The 15,583-nt window shown below is 52.3% G+C and overlaps 2 protein-coding genes across 2 annotated transcripts; both read left to right on the plus strand.

Moving 5' to 3' along the window:
• Positions 1-983: 983 nt before the first annotated feature.
• LOC309855290 (uncharacterized protein) lies at positions 984-2,034 on the plus strand. Its single transcript, XM_082715462.1, has 2 exons — positions 984-1,062; positions 1,233-2,034. Exon 2 carries the CDS (start codon positions 1,380-1,382, stop codon positions 1,764-1,766), a length of 387 nt encoding a protein of 128 aa, XP_082571588.1. The 5' UTR covers positions 984-1,062; positions 1,233-1,379; the 3' UTR covers positions 1,767-2,034.
• A 3,069-nt stretch (positions 2,035-5,103) lies between these two features.
• DUSP26 (dual specificity phosphatase 26) lies at positions 5,104-14,042 on the plus strand. Its single transcript, XM_082715485.1, has 4 exons — positions 5,104-5,467; positions 7,443-7,724; positions 9,348-9,562; positions 10,064-14,042. The coding sequence occupies exons 2-4, from the start codon at positions 7,504-7,506 to the stop codon at positions 10,261-10,263; spliced, it is 636 nt and encodes a 211-aa protein (XP_082571611.1). The 5' UTR covers positions 5,104-5,467; positions 7,443-7,503; the 3' UTR covers positions 10,264-14,042.
• Positions 14,043-15,583: the final 1,541 nt, after the last annotated feature.

Consider the following 15,583-nt stretch of genomic DNA (forward strand, 5'->3'; position numbering starts at 1 on the left):
AAAGGGATAGCCATCAAAGGTTCTAAATCTTTTTTTTTTTTTAAGATTTATTTATTTATTTATTTATTTATTTGACAGACAGAGATCACAAGTAGCCAGAGAGGCAGGCAGAGAGAGAAGGGGGGAAGCAGGCTTCCTGCCAAGCAGAGAGCCTGATGTGGGTCTCGATCCCAGGACCCTGTGATCATGACCTGAGCCGAAGGCAGAGGCTTTAACCCACTGAGCCACCCAGGCACCCCAAAGGTTCTAAATCTTAAGGGGTTTTTATGGGCTTGTTGGTAAGCTGTTTTAATCTGATTAACCCTCCTATGCCCGTCATCCAATCAGGTTTTTGTCACCTATCTATCATATGGGAGACAGGGGAGCGCTCCTTTTGGGGTGGTGTAAAATCCTTTTGAGGGTGGGTTCCTCTTGAGGGACTGTGGGGGTGGGGTGCCTTATTCGGCCCTGCCTTCCAAATATCCTTGGCCAATTACACTAAAGAATTAACAAGCCCATAAACCTGGGAGATTTTAATTCATCTCTCAAAAACTGATAAACCAAGATTTAAAAAATAAGGATTTAGAATATATTAAAACCTTACATAGGAGGGAAAGCAAGATAGAAACTTGCATTCCCAAAGACATTAAATAGCCTCTTTAAGCAAATATTGGCCACATGGAAAGCCACTGAGGAAATCTCAACTAATTTCATAGAACTGACCTTTAAAATGAAGTCATATGGACTGTAGAAAAATTGGGAAATGTGGATATTTTAAAGCACAAAATAAAAATTATTTGTCCTCCCCCTCTGCCTGGAGATGGCCTCCTTTAATATTTGACATATTTCCTTTCGGTCTTTTTCAAAATGTGTATTTATACCTGCTTTTCTTTTTCTTCCCTTATTTTTTTCATAGGGAGATTTGCTGCATATTCCTTTTGTGTCCTGTTTTATTTGCACACAATGTCCTAGTTTATATCTGCTGTAAGGGCACTAGGCTCCCTGGAGTTTATTTGCATTCCAGAGCCAGGCTAACGGAGGGAGTTTGTGCTCCGTGCGATAATGCATGGCTCTCAGGAGAAAGTGAGTATTCACGGCGGTAAGATGTGTTCGCCCTTAGGTAAGCCAGAGGAAAGTGGCGACAGAATGCAATACAGGAGAGGTGGAGAGGAAGTTATCAGAGTTGAAGCAAAAGCCAGATGGTCCCTCTACCAAAAAACGACCCTGGTGCCTCCTCCCACCCCCCAATTCAGAACCTGCAGGATCCGGGCAAAGGAAACGCTCACTCACACCCGGCGGACCCCTGAGAGGACAGGCCCACCAGTCCCCCGTGCGGAGCGAGGGGAGAGGAGGTGCTAACTAGGGGCGGAGGAAGAAGCCAAAGGACAGGCCCTGGGAGAATGGCGATGTGGAAGAACAAGGCAGAATCAACACGGGGCCCCTCAAAGGACGTTGAGTCTTCGGCCCCGCCTCCCCTCACCACATTCCCATCGCTAAATAAAGTCACAATTGTCTGTGTACTGCATCTGGACCCTTCCGGTGTCAACGCGGCCCAACCCCGCAGCACAGGTCAGGGTGCACGAGCCGGGGGCGAGGAGGAACCAGCCCGGGAGCGATGGGCGCGGCGGCTCTTAGGGCGCGGCGACTGGAAGGAAGCCACGTCCCAGCCCTTCTGCTGTGGCGTGTGTCGGGAAAGCCGTGCCCTGCGGCAGCGGTTGTCTCGGGTTTCTCCCGCCTCCGGCGCTCCCACCCAGCGGAACCTGCCCCTGGCGAGCCGCGCCCCCTAAGGGACCAGGACTTCAGGCTTAAGCAAGCCTTGCTTCACGTAATTTCTGCTGAATGCCTGCTTGACACACGGGAGGACTTGATACATTTTAACTGTTGCTATTCTTTTTCTTTAGGTATGCCCACTTGCTACAGTGATGTGAGGCACAGGCTTTGGTTTAAAAAGTCCTGGGTTTAGGGGCGCCTGGGTGGTTCAGTAGGTGAAAACCTCTGCCTTCGGCTCAGGTCATGATCTCAGGGTCCTGGGATCGAGCCCCGCATCAGGCTCTCTGCTCAGCAGGGAGCCTGCTTCCTCCTCTCTCTCTGCCTGCCTCTCTGCCTACCTGTGATCTCTGTCAAATAAATAAATAAAAACAAAAAATAAATAAAATAAAAAGTCCTGGGTTTAGGGGCGCCTGGGTGGTTCAGTAGGTGAAAACCTCTGCCTTCGGCTCAGGTCATGATCTCAGGGTCCTGGGATAGAGCCCTCCATCGGCAGTCAGCTCAGCGGGGAGCCTGCTTCCCCTTCTTTCTCTTTGCCTGCCTCTCTGCCTACTTGTGATCTCTGTCAAATAAATAAATAAAAATCTTTTTTAAAAAAATAAGTCTTGGGTTTAAATCCTTCCTCAAATCCCACTTATTAGCTACTTGGCTGTGGCAGAGTGGATTTGCCACCACTCTAAATCTGTTTCCTCAGCTGTAAAATGGAATTAATGTTACCTACTTTATGGGATTGAATTAGCTAATCTATGTAAAGCACTTAGCATAGTGCCCAGCAGTTAATGGTAGGAATTAGAATTGCCATTTAACATATGGTTGTTGGTGTTTCTCTCCCCCCCCCCCCCCGCAACTACTTCTTCTCCTTCTCTCTTAATTAAATATTTTGGGGTGAGGGAGGCATTTCTTTTGAGACCATTTGGAAATCTATTCCTGTTTTTAAGTAGCCTCATTTTTCCATTTTAGTTCATCTTAGTATAATGCATCCATGCTTTCTAGTGTGGAGGGCAGAGATTTAAAGAAATATAGAAATAAGTGAAGTTACATATAGCTCACGTGTCCTTCAATAGATACCTGTATCAATACAAACAAGGAAGCAGACAAAAGAGAGTGGATCCACAAAGGCTTTATAAAGGAAGTGACTCTTCAGCGTCATCTTGAAATATAAAGGTTTGGAATCAGATAACCCTGTATTTGGACCTGTGCTCAGCCACTGACTAGCTGTGGGTGAATTAGCTTACCATCTGGCCCGAGTGTCAGTCACCTCGGGTATTCAGTGATGATACTAACACCCACCTACAAATTGGGTGGGATTAAATTAGCTGATAAATGTGAAAGCCCACGAAATTGACAGATAGTAAATTATTAATACATGCTGCGTCTATTAGCTTCCAACCCTCTCCCGTCCTATCTTCTGCATTACCTTCTCCCTACTAACTCCTCCATCCTCCCTCCTCCTCTCAGCCTTAATTTAGTTTGCTATCACCTGGAAACCTAATACCCGTCCTAGCTACTAAGAAAAATATAAAGCCAGGGCGCCTGGGTGGCTCATTCAATTAAGTGTCTGCCTTCAGCTCCAGTCATGATCCCAGGGTCCTGAAATTGGGTCCCACATCAGGCTCCCTGCTCAGTGGGCAGCCTGCTTCTCCCTCTCCCTCTGCCTCTCTCCCTGCTCATTCTCTCTCTCTCTCAAATAAATAAATAAAATCTGAAAAAAGAAAAATATAAAGCCGCCCGAGTTGCATCTGATCATTAATGGACCATTAATGAAGATAGTGATCCATGGACAACTTCTATGGTTACCTGAAAACATCTGCCCCTGTTGTCCATAGCATGCTTTAAAGCATATTTTTCCAGCTTTTTGAGAAAAGTGAAACGCAGGTTTGAAACAGAAATCTTGCCAAAGCTTGAGATCAATTTCACCTATACCTTCTCAACCTACCAACCCTAAAGACTCTGTCACTTAAAATGAGGTTAGTCCAATAATATGTGCTCTTCTACGATTTGACCTGTGACCATTTTTTTTAAGTATTCTATTTATTTATTTGATGGAGAGAGAGAAAGAGAGCGCACATAAGCAGGGGGAGACGCAGAGGGAGAGGGAGAAGCAGGTTTGCTGAGCAGGGAGCTAGCTGCAGGGCTTGATCCCAAGACCCCAGGACCATGACCTGAGTCAAGGCAGAAGTTCAACTAACTGAGCCACCCAGGCGCCCCGACTTGTGACCGTTTTTTACTGACTTTTGGGGGGGACAACAAATTAAAATTTGAAATCTCCCAAGCCGATCCTTTGTTTTGAATGATGAGGATTTCATTTCTTCACGTAAACCACCATGCCAAGAAGGCATGGAGGAGAATTGAGTTTGCTTCTCTAGAGAGGAAAAGGCTAGGAGGAGACATTAATCCTGGCCCGAAGCCTGTGATGGAACCTCCTCTGTAGCACAGAATTGACCTGAGGATTGTGTCCCTTTAGCCAATAAGCACTAGAGAAGGAAAACCAGAGATCAAAGCCTCACTGACCACCCCTGCTGGGAACATAGTCAATCCTGATTTCAACTAATAATGTATTCTCATCTGAAACCAGGTCCAGCCTGATCTTATCAACTTCCTGCTTCCCTCCTGCAGACAACTCTCCCCGAGTCCTCATCTGCCTGATTTTCAACAGCATCCCCTGATGGCCTTCATTCCCTCTCTACTTCCCCCATCAACAATGAACTAAGGATTGGGGACAGCAATACCAAGCTTGCCTTCCAAGTGTTGACCATCTTGGAACCCACAAGGTGATTACCATAGAAAATCAAGTAAAGCTAAACATCACTAAAAGGCAGCACACGTGAAGAGTAGGGGTATGAGTTTCTTCCAGCTTCAGGGGGAAAGGCCTTCACTAAGAGCCGAGCTGCCCAAAAGGGGTTCCTGGGGGGAAATCCACTCTTCCTCTCCATTGTGTGGGGTCACTGGTTTAGAACAGTTAAGGACATGAACTTCGAGTCAAACTGCCAGGGTCTGAAACTCAGCTCAGTCCATAACTAGCGTGTGGCCCTGGCAAATGACTTCACCTACCTGGGCCTCAGTCTCCTTCTCCCTAAAATGGGGACAGTGATAATGTCCCCCTGTCGCACAGACCTGGGGTGCGGATAAACTGAGTGCAGAGATGTGAAACACGTGGTATATATAGTAAATACGAACCAGGGCTACCGACCCGTGTCATTTACGACTCGGTGTTACTGAGAAGAAGCAATGGACAAAGTGAGGCGCGCCATCCTGTCTACGCGATTAACTCATGCTGCCCGGGGAGGAGCGAGTGTGTTAAAGGCACCGTCTGGGACGGCTTGTATAATGTCATCCTCAAGCAAAATGCCTTGTAATTGGCGCAGCTCCTAACACACACGTCCGCCCGAGCCTGCACGCGAGGCGGGGCTGCTCGGCTGCGTGGTCTGGGTCTGGTCTGTAAACACCCGCGGGCGAGCCCGCGCGGCGTGTCCGCTCGGGCCGCCGGGTGAGGCTGCGTCTCTGGGTGTCACCGACACACACACACACACACTGATAGGAACCCTGCTTCGACGTGCGTGTCACGGCTTAAAAATAGAGGCTAAGCCGTCAGCCGGTCTCGCAGCGGCAGCGGGCGGGGGCGGCGGCGGCGGCGGCGGTGGCAGGAGAGTCATGGCCGTGGCGCTCGCTGCGCCTGCCCTCGGCCTCCGGGACTGAGACCCCGCGCCGCCCTCGCACCGAGGTAGAGGGGCTGCGGGGCGGGGGCGGGAGCGGGGGCGGGGGCGGTCGCCTCCCTCGCGGCGCGCAGAGGCGCTGGGCTCGGGGCTGGGGGTGGTGGGGAGGGAGGACCGAAGGCGGGGACGCGGGAGCCGAGCCAGCAGAGCTCCCCCGGGCTCCCTCCCTGCGCCCCCAGCGCCGGGCTGTCTGGGCTGGCCGCGGCCGGGGCGACAGCCATGAACCTGTTAGAACCGCCGCGGCGGCGGGCGGGCGGCCGGCGGGAGGGATGCGGCGGACGCGGGCGCCTGAACGCGGTGGATGGGGTTGGAGAAGGCCGAGGGGGGTACCTCGGGACGGAACGGGGCTCCTCCAGCCCCGGGGAGAAATAGAGTCCCAACGAGCTCCTTCCTACCTGTGAGCTCCTTCCCGCTTCCCCTTTACCATGCAGTGGCCATTACCGGGGCAGCAGAAGCTATTTCGAGAAACCGTTCTTTGGGGATAAAGTGATGGGGTCTTTAGGAGCGAGGAGACAAGGCAGGTGATGTTGATGATGGTCGAACGATGATGATGGTGGTGGTGATGGCGATGGTGGCTATGGTGCTATTATCTCTGTGGTCTCTCCACACCCCAGCCTTTGCAAAAATCTCTCTCCCTGAACACCCTAAGGTCCAGGCTCCCCTCAGCAGCCCTGATCCTAATGCCCCTGCACGCTAAGACCTGTTATTGCGTGGTCTCCCCTGGCCTAAGGGAAAGGAGAGCTGGGGGCCCTGGCTCACGGGGAGGGATGAGTTCACAGAGGTGTGCAGGTCAAAGATGGCCTCTAGCTAGTGGACTTTCGGTTGAGGACCAGGGAGGGAGCGAAAAGGGAATCCTTGGGACCAGCCCAGCCTGGTGATGGGAGAGGAGGAGGAGAAAGGGGCTCTTATCACAATGGCCTCTCTGCCTGAAGGACCCTGGCCAAGTCTCAAAGGCTGGCCCTTCCCAGCTCTGCCGTTCAGAACAAGCTCCCACTTTCAGAAAGGCCCGCCGTCCACAGAGAGTCCAGGGAACACCTGCTAAGCCCCTCACTGCCAGCCCCATGCCCCGCATAGGGTCACTTGGCTTCACCAGCAATACAGATGGCCATTTCAGCCTCTGAGACCCTGGCAGGAGCCCTCATCCGTCCCGTTCTTCAGCCCCTAGCCTCCGCCTCTCCCCTCCACACCCAGACACATTACTCCAGCCCTGCTTGACTCAGAAATGAGAGATGAGGTTTGATCAGTGATGTCTGCATGCTGATCGAAGGAGAGTGGTTTGGCCGTTGCGCACATACCTTGGAACCCTCTTCCATTAGTGCATGCCTTCAGCAAGTGTTTTTCAAAAACTTACACTTCCTCTTTATTGCTGTTCCCCCACTTTCCCAGCCCCCAACATACACATCCCACGGTAGGCCTAACTCTGAGGCAGTGGCAGGGCAGGAATGGGTTAAAGTAGCCCATATCTCTGGTGCTGAGAATCGGGCTTGGCATATGTCATGGCCCCAGCTGCTGCTGTCTTCCCGCTAATTCCCTCGGGATGGGTCCAGAGCCACCCCCCATTCCAATCCCAGCTCCCTGGGTTCTCTGCCTGCAGCCCCAGGCAGATGAGACCCAGATTCCGGCTGGCAAGAGCTCCCACAACGGGCACTGCCACCCAAATATCAAATGTGTGTGTGTGTGTTTATGTGTGTGTGTTGGGAGTGGGGGTGGAGTGGCAGAGCAGAAAGCCAGCAGCTGGGCAGCTCCCTCTCCCCGTAAACAAGGACATGTGACTCCCACCTCCTTGCCTGGCGGAGCCAAAGAGCAGAAAGGAGCCACTGCAGCTTGAGAGAGAGAGTAATTGTGGTGCCCCCCCTGCCCCCAGGGCCAGAGTTCCCTTCCCTCCCTTGAGAGGCTTCTCCCCACGGCCCAGCCCAGCTGGCAAGAAGGGAAGCAGCTGCTCGGGACCCAGTCAGATGTGTCTCCGTTCCCTCCCTCCTGCAGCAACAGCCACCGGAGACTGACCTGTCAGCAGCTCGAGGACACGCCTGCAGCTGCCTCTGAGATGTGCCCTGGTAACTGGCTCTGGGCCTCCATGACTTTTATGGCCCGCTTCTCCCGGAGCAGCTCAAGGTCTCCCGTTCGCACTAGAGGGGCCCTGGAGGAGATGCCCTCGGTTCAACATCCCTTCCTCAATGTCTTTGAGTTGGAGAGGCTGCTCTACACAGGCAAGACCGCCTGTAACCATGCCGATGAGGTCTGGCCGGGCCTCTACCTCGGAGACCAGTACGTAGCCGGCAGCCCGGGGTCATGGCTGTGTGTGTGTGTGTGTGTGTGTGTGTACGCACGCAAGAAGGAGAAGGGTGGCGGGGAGGCCCTGAGTCATGTTGTTGGTTCCAGGTTGAGGAGGGAGGGGCAGGGGTGCATGGGCAGAGAGTGGAGGCTGGAGGGTTTGGGGGAGCTGGGGCAGGATTATTGATATGCCCAACTCTGGACAGCTAGTCTCTGTTTAAGCAATAATGTCACTCACTTAGCAAAATTAATTATTGAGTGCCGATGGCATGCAGCGGACATCACAGATGACTTCCCTGACCTTCCATCTGTGGAGCCGTGATGCTGGTGAAGGGCAGCCATTGGGGGCCAGGAAGTAGGTGGCAAGCCGAAGGGGTGTCCAGTCAAAGCCGCAGTACACGCAGACGTTCTGGGGCTTGGGGGCCCTGGAGAGAAGAGCATCCAGGGAAGAGTCCCCCTCACTTTTCTCTCTCTCAAGGGCTTCATTGTGTACAAGGAGCTTTTCACATGCATTTTCTCTCTTAATCTTCACAACAGCCTTGGGAGGTAGGTACCACTGCCCTCAGGTTACAAAAGGCAAAACTGAAGCTCTCAGAGATGTTGTGACTGGCCCAAGGTCAGATGGGTCGTAAGTAGCAGAGCCAGGACTTGGAGGTTCAAGTTCAGTGCTCGTCGTACTTGAGGAGTTTGCACTGGACAGAGCATTGGCCCTGAGGTATGGCCATTTTGCCTGAGAGGCGTCTGGCACTAAGCTGAGGGAGATGGGCCAGAGGAACACCCCAAGGTGATGTCATAAGACAGGGTCATATGAGCATAGAACAACTGGTAGAACATGAGAAGGTTCTGGGTATCAAAGAGAGTAGAAAGCAACAGGGGAGGGGCGCCAGGGTGGCTCAGTGGGTTAAGCCTCTGCCTTCTGCTCAGGTCATGATCTCAGGGTCCTGGGATCGAGCCTCAAGCCTGCTTCCCCCCTCTCTCTGCCTGCCTCTCTGCCTACTTGTGATCTCTCTCTCTCTCTCTCTTTCTCTCAAATAAAATCTTGAAAAAAAGAGAAAGCAACAGGGGAGTTAGGTGTGGGAGCCAGGGTCAGAATACTATCACCTCCAGGTTAGCAGGGAGGCTGAACATGAGCTGTTCCAACAACCCAGCCAAGGTCCAGATCCCCACTGGTACACCGACCTCCATGTTGACCTTTTCTGTCTCTGCTTGAATACCCCCAGTGACGGGAGAGTCATTACCCCAAAGGTGTTTCTCTTTTTCTTCAGCTGGATTTCACGGTTAGTACATACCTCCATACACGAAGTACAGAACCACTCAGTCCTGCCCACAAATCAAGTAAAATCCCACTGCCTTGGAGGACTCTTTCAGTATTTTACATTATGGCTATAGTTAGCCACTCCATTAGTCTTCTCTTCTCCAGGCAGAACCTCCCCCAGAACTCCCAACCCTCGCTCTAGGATGAGACTCCAGGTCATTGCCATCTTGGTCCCCCACTCTGGGTCCTCCGGAGGCGCGGCAGAGGCCTGGAGCCGGTGACCTTAGCGAGGCGGCGGACAGGGTGGAGGCCACAGCTTCTTGGCCCGGAGCCTAGCCGCCTTTACCGTCTGCTCTACACAGGGACATCGCCAACAACCGCCGGGAGCTCCGCCGCCTGGGCATCACGCACGTCCTCAATGCCTCCCACAGCAGGTGGCGAGGCACCCCCGAGGCCTACGAGGGGCTGGGCATCCGATATCTGGGTGTCGAGGCCCATGACTCGCCAGCCTTTGACATGAGCATCCACTTCCAGACAGCTGCCGACTTCATCCACCGGGCGCTGAACCAGCCAGGAGGTAGGAGGGAGCGGCCGGGGGAGGGAAGGAACCGGGGACATGGAGTCGAGGGGGGGGGGTAGCCGGAGGGCTCAAGGCAGGAGAGATTTGAGCGACAGGACAGAGGCTCAGGATCTGATATGAAGGCCAAAAAGCCACTGTCATCTGTTTATAAAAGGTGGTGCATGAGAACACGAGAAGGAAAGAATCCACAGTGTTCACCGAGGCCCGATGCTAATGTACCTGATACACTCGGGCAGATCACCACTCTGTGCGAGACTCGGATTTGCATTAGTGACGAGCATCTGTCTCCCTGGGAGCCCTTTTCAGGCTCCCGGAGGCTGAGCTGCTGCGTGCTACGGGTCTGTGTAGCCTGTCCAGGCATCCCAGGGGTCAGCATTCCTCCCACCCGCAGTCTGCACCCTGCTTCCCCGTCTCCCTCCTCACCCAACCCTGTAGCCCTCGCCGCCTCCAGCCCACCACACATGGTCCCACGGCCGCCTCGTGTGTCTGTCCTCGCAGGGAAGATCCTGGTGCACTGCGCCGTGGGCGTGAGCCGGTCCGCCACGCTGGTGCTGGCCTACCTCATGCTGTACCACCACCTCACCCTCGTGGAGGCCATCAAGAAGGTCAAGGACCACCGAGGCATCATCCCCAACCGGGGCTTCTTGCGGCAGCTCCTGGCCCTGGATCGCAGGCTGCGGCAGGGTCTGGAGGCATGAGGGGAGGGGACAGGAGGTCAGGCCAGGTGCATTTGGCCCTGGCTCCCAGCTGGAGAGAGGAGGCCCAGATATCCCATCCTCTCCTGTGGGCAGGAGAGCAAGAGGGCTGGGGCTCCCACCACTGCTGCTGTTGGTCGGGAGGGGCTGGGGGGTGAGGCTGGCTGGTGTGCTGGGCACCCAGGAGGGAGCTGACCGGGGAAGGAAGCAGCTAAAGCTGTAAGTAGATGGCAGTCCTCGGACTCCGACACCCTGGATTCCAGCCAGGCTGCTCCCAGTCACCCAGAGCCCCCTCCGCACCCTCCCCCATTGTGCCCAAGTGTTCCCCCTCGCTCATTTAAGAACACAAGTGTCATCTCTGTCCCGTGCCTGTGCAGGGAGTCAGGGATGCTGCAAGCACGAACGCCATGCCATGGTGTAGATATGTTGTGTAGATGGTGGTGTCGAGACAGACGGTAAAGAGAGGGTGTGAAAAGCTGTGAAACCAGAGGGAGACACTCACAGACTTGTTACTCCAAGCGCAGGAAGAGAAGGTGTGGGAGGGTTGGCGCTGTGCCCGCGGGCGCTGGTCGCGGCCAGAAGCCGCAGAGGTGCATGCCTGCGAGTCTTGAGATGATGGCTCGCCTCCTGGCTGCAGATGTCTTGAGGAAAAATAAAGCTGGTGGACACGACTTTGGTGAAGTCATTGACAGCTTGTAGGGGCTCCCCACCTCTCTCCTGGAAGCCCCTAGCTTTCTGGCCATAGGAACAGTTCCTGACTCCCTCCTCGTGGTCATAAACCTCCAGCGGTTCTCGGGGTGGTTCTTTCAAGTCCAATTTCACCGTGGCCACAAGCGAAATCTTGAGGTGTTGTTTCCCACTGTGTCCACACAGGGGCAGCAGAGGACCAAAAAATGTTAGGTCTGCACCCCTGCTCCGTCTGCCAGGCTTAAATTAGGTCTCTGTTCCCCAGCTCAGGTGTGCAGGAAATACTGCTTTATTTTCCAAAAAATTTCCAGATTCTCTATCAAGTCCCCATCGTGATGGGATAGCAGAATATGAATCTTCAGTCAACCCCTTCCCTAAATTCTACATTCAGGGGGTACGGGGTTTGCTTGGTAACAAGAAATCGGAGGAGAGGGAAGGAGGGGTGATGTAATTGCTTCCTCTTGACATCTTTCCAGGTTTGCCTCACCCGAGTGTAACGCAATCTCCTTAGTAAACTTGGTAAAAATGTAGACTCACCAACCAGAGAGAGTAGTATGGTGTTTCTGCTATCCTAGTCGCCCAAACTGCCAGCCACCATCTCCTTTTAGAAAAAAAACATGTTCCCAGAACAGAGTATCTGCATGAAGGGAAGAAGGAGACAGATGAGAAGGTGAAAAATACAGGGAAAGGAAATCCCTTCATATACCTGAAGAGTATACCCCAAAGTATAGAAAAGTATAGAAAGTATAGAAGTATAGAAAAGTATAGAAACTCAGAATCTCAAAGCTAGATGCATTTCCACCCTCCAACAAGGCATGAATAAATTCTCTCTTTAATATCTTTGAAGATCTCCATCCAGCATCTCCTCGGACACCTTCGATGGTGAGGAACTGGTACAGAACTTCCATGCCATCATGCCAGCTCGGAATATGAGAAAGCTCTACAATCACACATGGGTTATGCAGTCCGGTTACAGAGGTCGTGACGTGAGGCCAACAGATCTGCCAGCCTGGGCTCCCTGGCTATGGGGGCCTTTGGGCAGGTCCCTTTGCTTCTTCCTCACGTCGTCTCATGCGAGAGTTCTGCCTGCTTCCACAGGGTCGCAATGGGCGTTTAAGTATGTGGTACTGAGCTCAGAGCACAGTCAGTATTTAATAAGTGTTCTTTGTCTTGCCCTGTCCCTCCCTGTAGTTTGAAGCCAGCTCTCCTGTGTTCTCTGCTTTCCGCCTAGCCGCTTTGATCGTGTCCAAGAGTCTGCCTTTGTCCCGTTTCAAGTTTCTTCCCCAGCCTGGCTGACCGTGGCGTCTCTCTTCGGTTGGTGGCAACCAGGGCTGGTCTTAGTGCTTCAAGCAGAGTGTAGTCGCTGGGACCTCAGGTTTCTAGGACTGTTGAAGGTCAAGTTTATCTAAGGGGTAAAGTAAGGCCTTCATTAGGAATGTGGATTCCAAAGAAAATGCATTGACTCCCTATCAGAACCATGGGCAGGAGGACTTAAGAATAAGAAGAAATAACCCAGAAGTCAGTCATCCAAGAGGATGGACTGACTACTAACCTGACCAGCACAGAGTACCGTGGACTTGGCACCTCCTTTGTTCTAGTCTAGTACATGTATCTGTTACTGTTGATGTAACCCGCAGCGCCTTCTAACTTCCAGTAGACAAGTATAGCTACTAAAGTAGATTTGGCCAAAAGTGATCCTCACGGAGCAGGGGAGTTCGAGCCCCACGCTGGGTGGAGTTATTGTTTAAATAAATTAAAACACAGCTGTGTGAGTGCAGACTGAATGTGCTTCACGCAAATCCCCTAGCATTGTCGTAAGCCGAGTCACTTGAGAACTTATGCCTGACTTCTAGTGGAGACGTGGAGCTACTAAACCAGATTTGGCCACAGATCATCCTCTCAGAGCAGGTTACGTACTATTTAACAAAGCCACGTGACAGCTCTGCAGAGGCAATCTTTGGCCTTTACAGATGTTAAGATATTAACCCCATTTAATCCTCCTAAAAACCCCATGAAAGGTATCCTTCCTTGGCATTGCTTAAGAACAAGGCATCTGAGGTGAAGTAATTTTCACGAGGACACACGCAGAAGTAAGCAGTGGAGATGCCAGGATTTACCCCCGTGTAGCCATCCGGCCGCCCTGCCTTTCGTCCCTCACTCCACCACTGAAGGCTGTTAAAAGTCCAGACTCCCTCATCCTCTTCTTGGGAGCAGCTGGCCGTTTGAACCCAAGCCAAGGACTTGGCAGTGGACAGGACTAAGTGAGCCCTTGGCAGAAGCAGCCCGAGCTTCCAGCCGGCCAGGCCCTGCCCCTCAGAGACGGCAGCCCATGTCTGTCTTGTCGTCCTGCTCTGCTCCTGCCCTGGCCGTCTCCAGCCCCGGCCTGGGTGATGCAGACTCCAGCCTCTGCCCCAAGCCCCCGAGCCTTCGCTGCATCTGGGGAGAGGGAGAGATGTTGGCACAGTCCCTCACCCTGTAACTAATCCCAGCTGAGATGCTCCACGGGGAAGGGAGCTCAGGGGGAAGGGCTGCTTCTGAGCCCCGAGGTAGCAGATGGAATGAACTAGAGAGGCAGCTGAGCATTACACTGGCTGGAGAGGGCTGGGCTTGGGTGCACAGAAAGGCCCTTGCTAGAATAATCTCTTACAGAGAAGGCAGCCTTGGCGGGGGTGGGGGGGGGTTGGGGGGCAGTGTAGTGAGACTGGTTATGGAGAGAGATACACCCAAACTGAGGGGTACGAGAGGGGAGGGGTGAAATGGGTGAAGGGAATTATGAGTGCACTTGTGATGAGCACTGGGTGATGGACAGAATTGTTGAATCAGGGGCACCTGGGTGGCTCAGTCGGTTAAGCATCTGCCTACGGGTCTTGTTCCTGGAGTCCCAGGATCCAGCCCTGCACTGGGCTCCCGACTCAGCAGGGAGCCTGCTTCTCCTCGTGCTCTTTCTCACTCTCAAATAAATAAATTAAAAAAAAAAAAAAATCTGTTTTTAAAAAAGAATTGTTGAATCACTGTGTTATATACCTGAAACTAATATAATACTGGATGTGGAATTAAGGCTTTTTAAAAATAATAATAATACAAGAAGAAAGAAAGAGGAAGAAAAGAAAGAGAAAGAAAGAAAGCTGCTTATCATAGGTTTCTCTCCCCAGACCTTTTTTTTGAAGAAGGAGGAAAAGATTCAAAAGTTTAGGGAAGAGCCGTGTTCATACCCTAATGACTGGATCCTATAAAAATATTACCTCGTGTGGCAAAAGGGATTTTGCAGAGGTGTTTAAACTACAACTTTGTGGGGCGCCTGGCTGGCTCCGTGTGGGTGGAACATGCAACTCTCGATCTTGGGGTCCATGAGTGCAAGCCCCATGGTGGGTGTAGAGATTGCTTAAATAAATTAAAAAACAAAAAAACACTTTACAACCTAGCATGAGGAAATAACACTGGATTGTCTGCCCCATCACATGAATCCTGAAAAGCAGAGAACCTTTTCACATGGTGATGAGAGAAGCCTCACTGCTACCTAGAAGACAAGGCGGGGGATCATGAACGGAGGAATGCCGATGGCTTCTAGAAGGGACGAAAAGGCAAGAAAGTGGATTTTCCCCTGATCCTCCAGAAGGGAACACAGCCCTGCGGACAGGGCTGGAGTTTAGCCCCGGGAGACTCTTGTCAGACTTCTGATCTGCAAAACTGTAAGATAATAAATTCGCATTGTTTAAGCCATTCAGTTTGTCGTAATTTCTTACAACAGCAGTGGGACACAACTATAATCCCCTGGAATCTCCATGAAGACCTTTTCTGGTGAACTTCTAGCCACTGGTTCAAAATGCTGAGACTAATCCCCAACATGGTTTGGTGTTTTGTTTGTTTGTTTGAAGTAGGCAGCCCTGCAGGGTGACTTCACCAGGAAGGGCTTGCCCTCAGGGGTAGCACAGTGGCCGCCGGGGAGCCGAACCTGCCAGCAGAGGGCGCTCCGTGTTCTGTGCAACGTGTCCACGCCTGGGCAATGTTCCACAAAATTTGGATTTCTGGTTTCTCTTAAAAAGTTGAAAGGGACAGTGAGCCCACGTCTCCACATGACCATGGTGGGTGGGGGCTGTCCCGTTTCGATGAGGTGCCACCTGCTGTCCAGTTCACTGGGACCCATGTAGGTTCTTACACTGGAACCTACTTTACTCCTTAAGATCATTTGCCTGCAGGCCCTGTGGTAAACCAGCTCGTCAGGGTCCTAATGTCTTACCCAGAAATGTAAGATAGTCCTTATGCTAAGCAGCTCAGAGTGATCCACATTGCTTCCTTTTTTCCCACTCCCCACCTCAACCCCAGCATTCTAGCAATGTTCTGTTTGTGGCCAGTAGTCACTAGCGTTCAGAATGGCCTGGGATTGTTCCCTTGATTTGCCGGACACTTAAGGCCTCTGCCCAGTTCTCGTTTAGCGTCTGGAGGTGGCCTGGGAGAAGGTGGCCCGTACAGCCAGTCTCTGAGGAAGGAATCTTACGCTGGTGGAAACAGGTGGAAAGTGACCCTGGGCCACAGGAAGAGGAATGTTTATCATGTTCTGATGGTCTGCAGACTAAAAGAAAGGGAACTCTCTAACCCCTAGGTAACGTTCCCTGAGGCAGTTTGTATTTTTGAGAAT

Source organism: Mustela nivalis, assembly GCF_964662115.1.
Source record: "Mustela nivalis genome assembly, chromosome: 20".
Classification (NCBI taxonomy): domain Eukaryota; kingdom Metazoa; phylum Chordata; class Mammalia; order Carnivora; family Mustelidae; genus Mustela; species Mustela nivalis.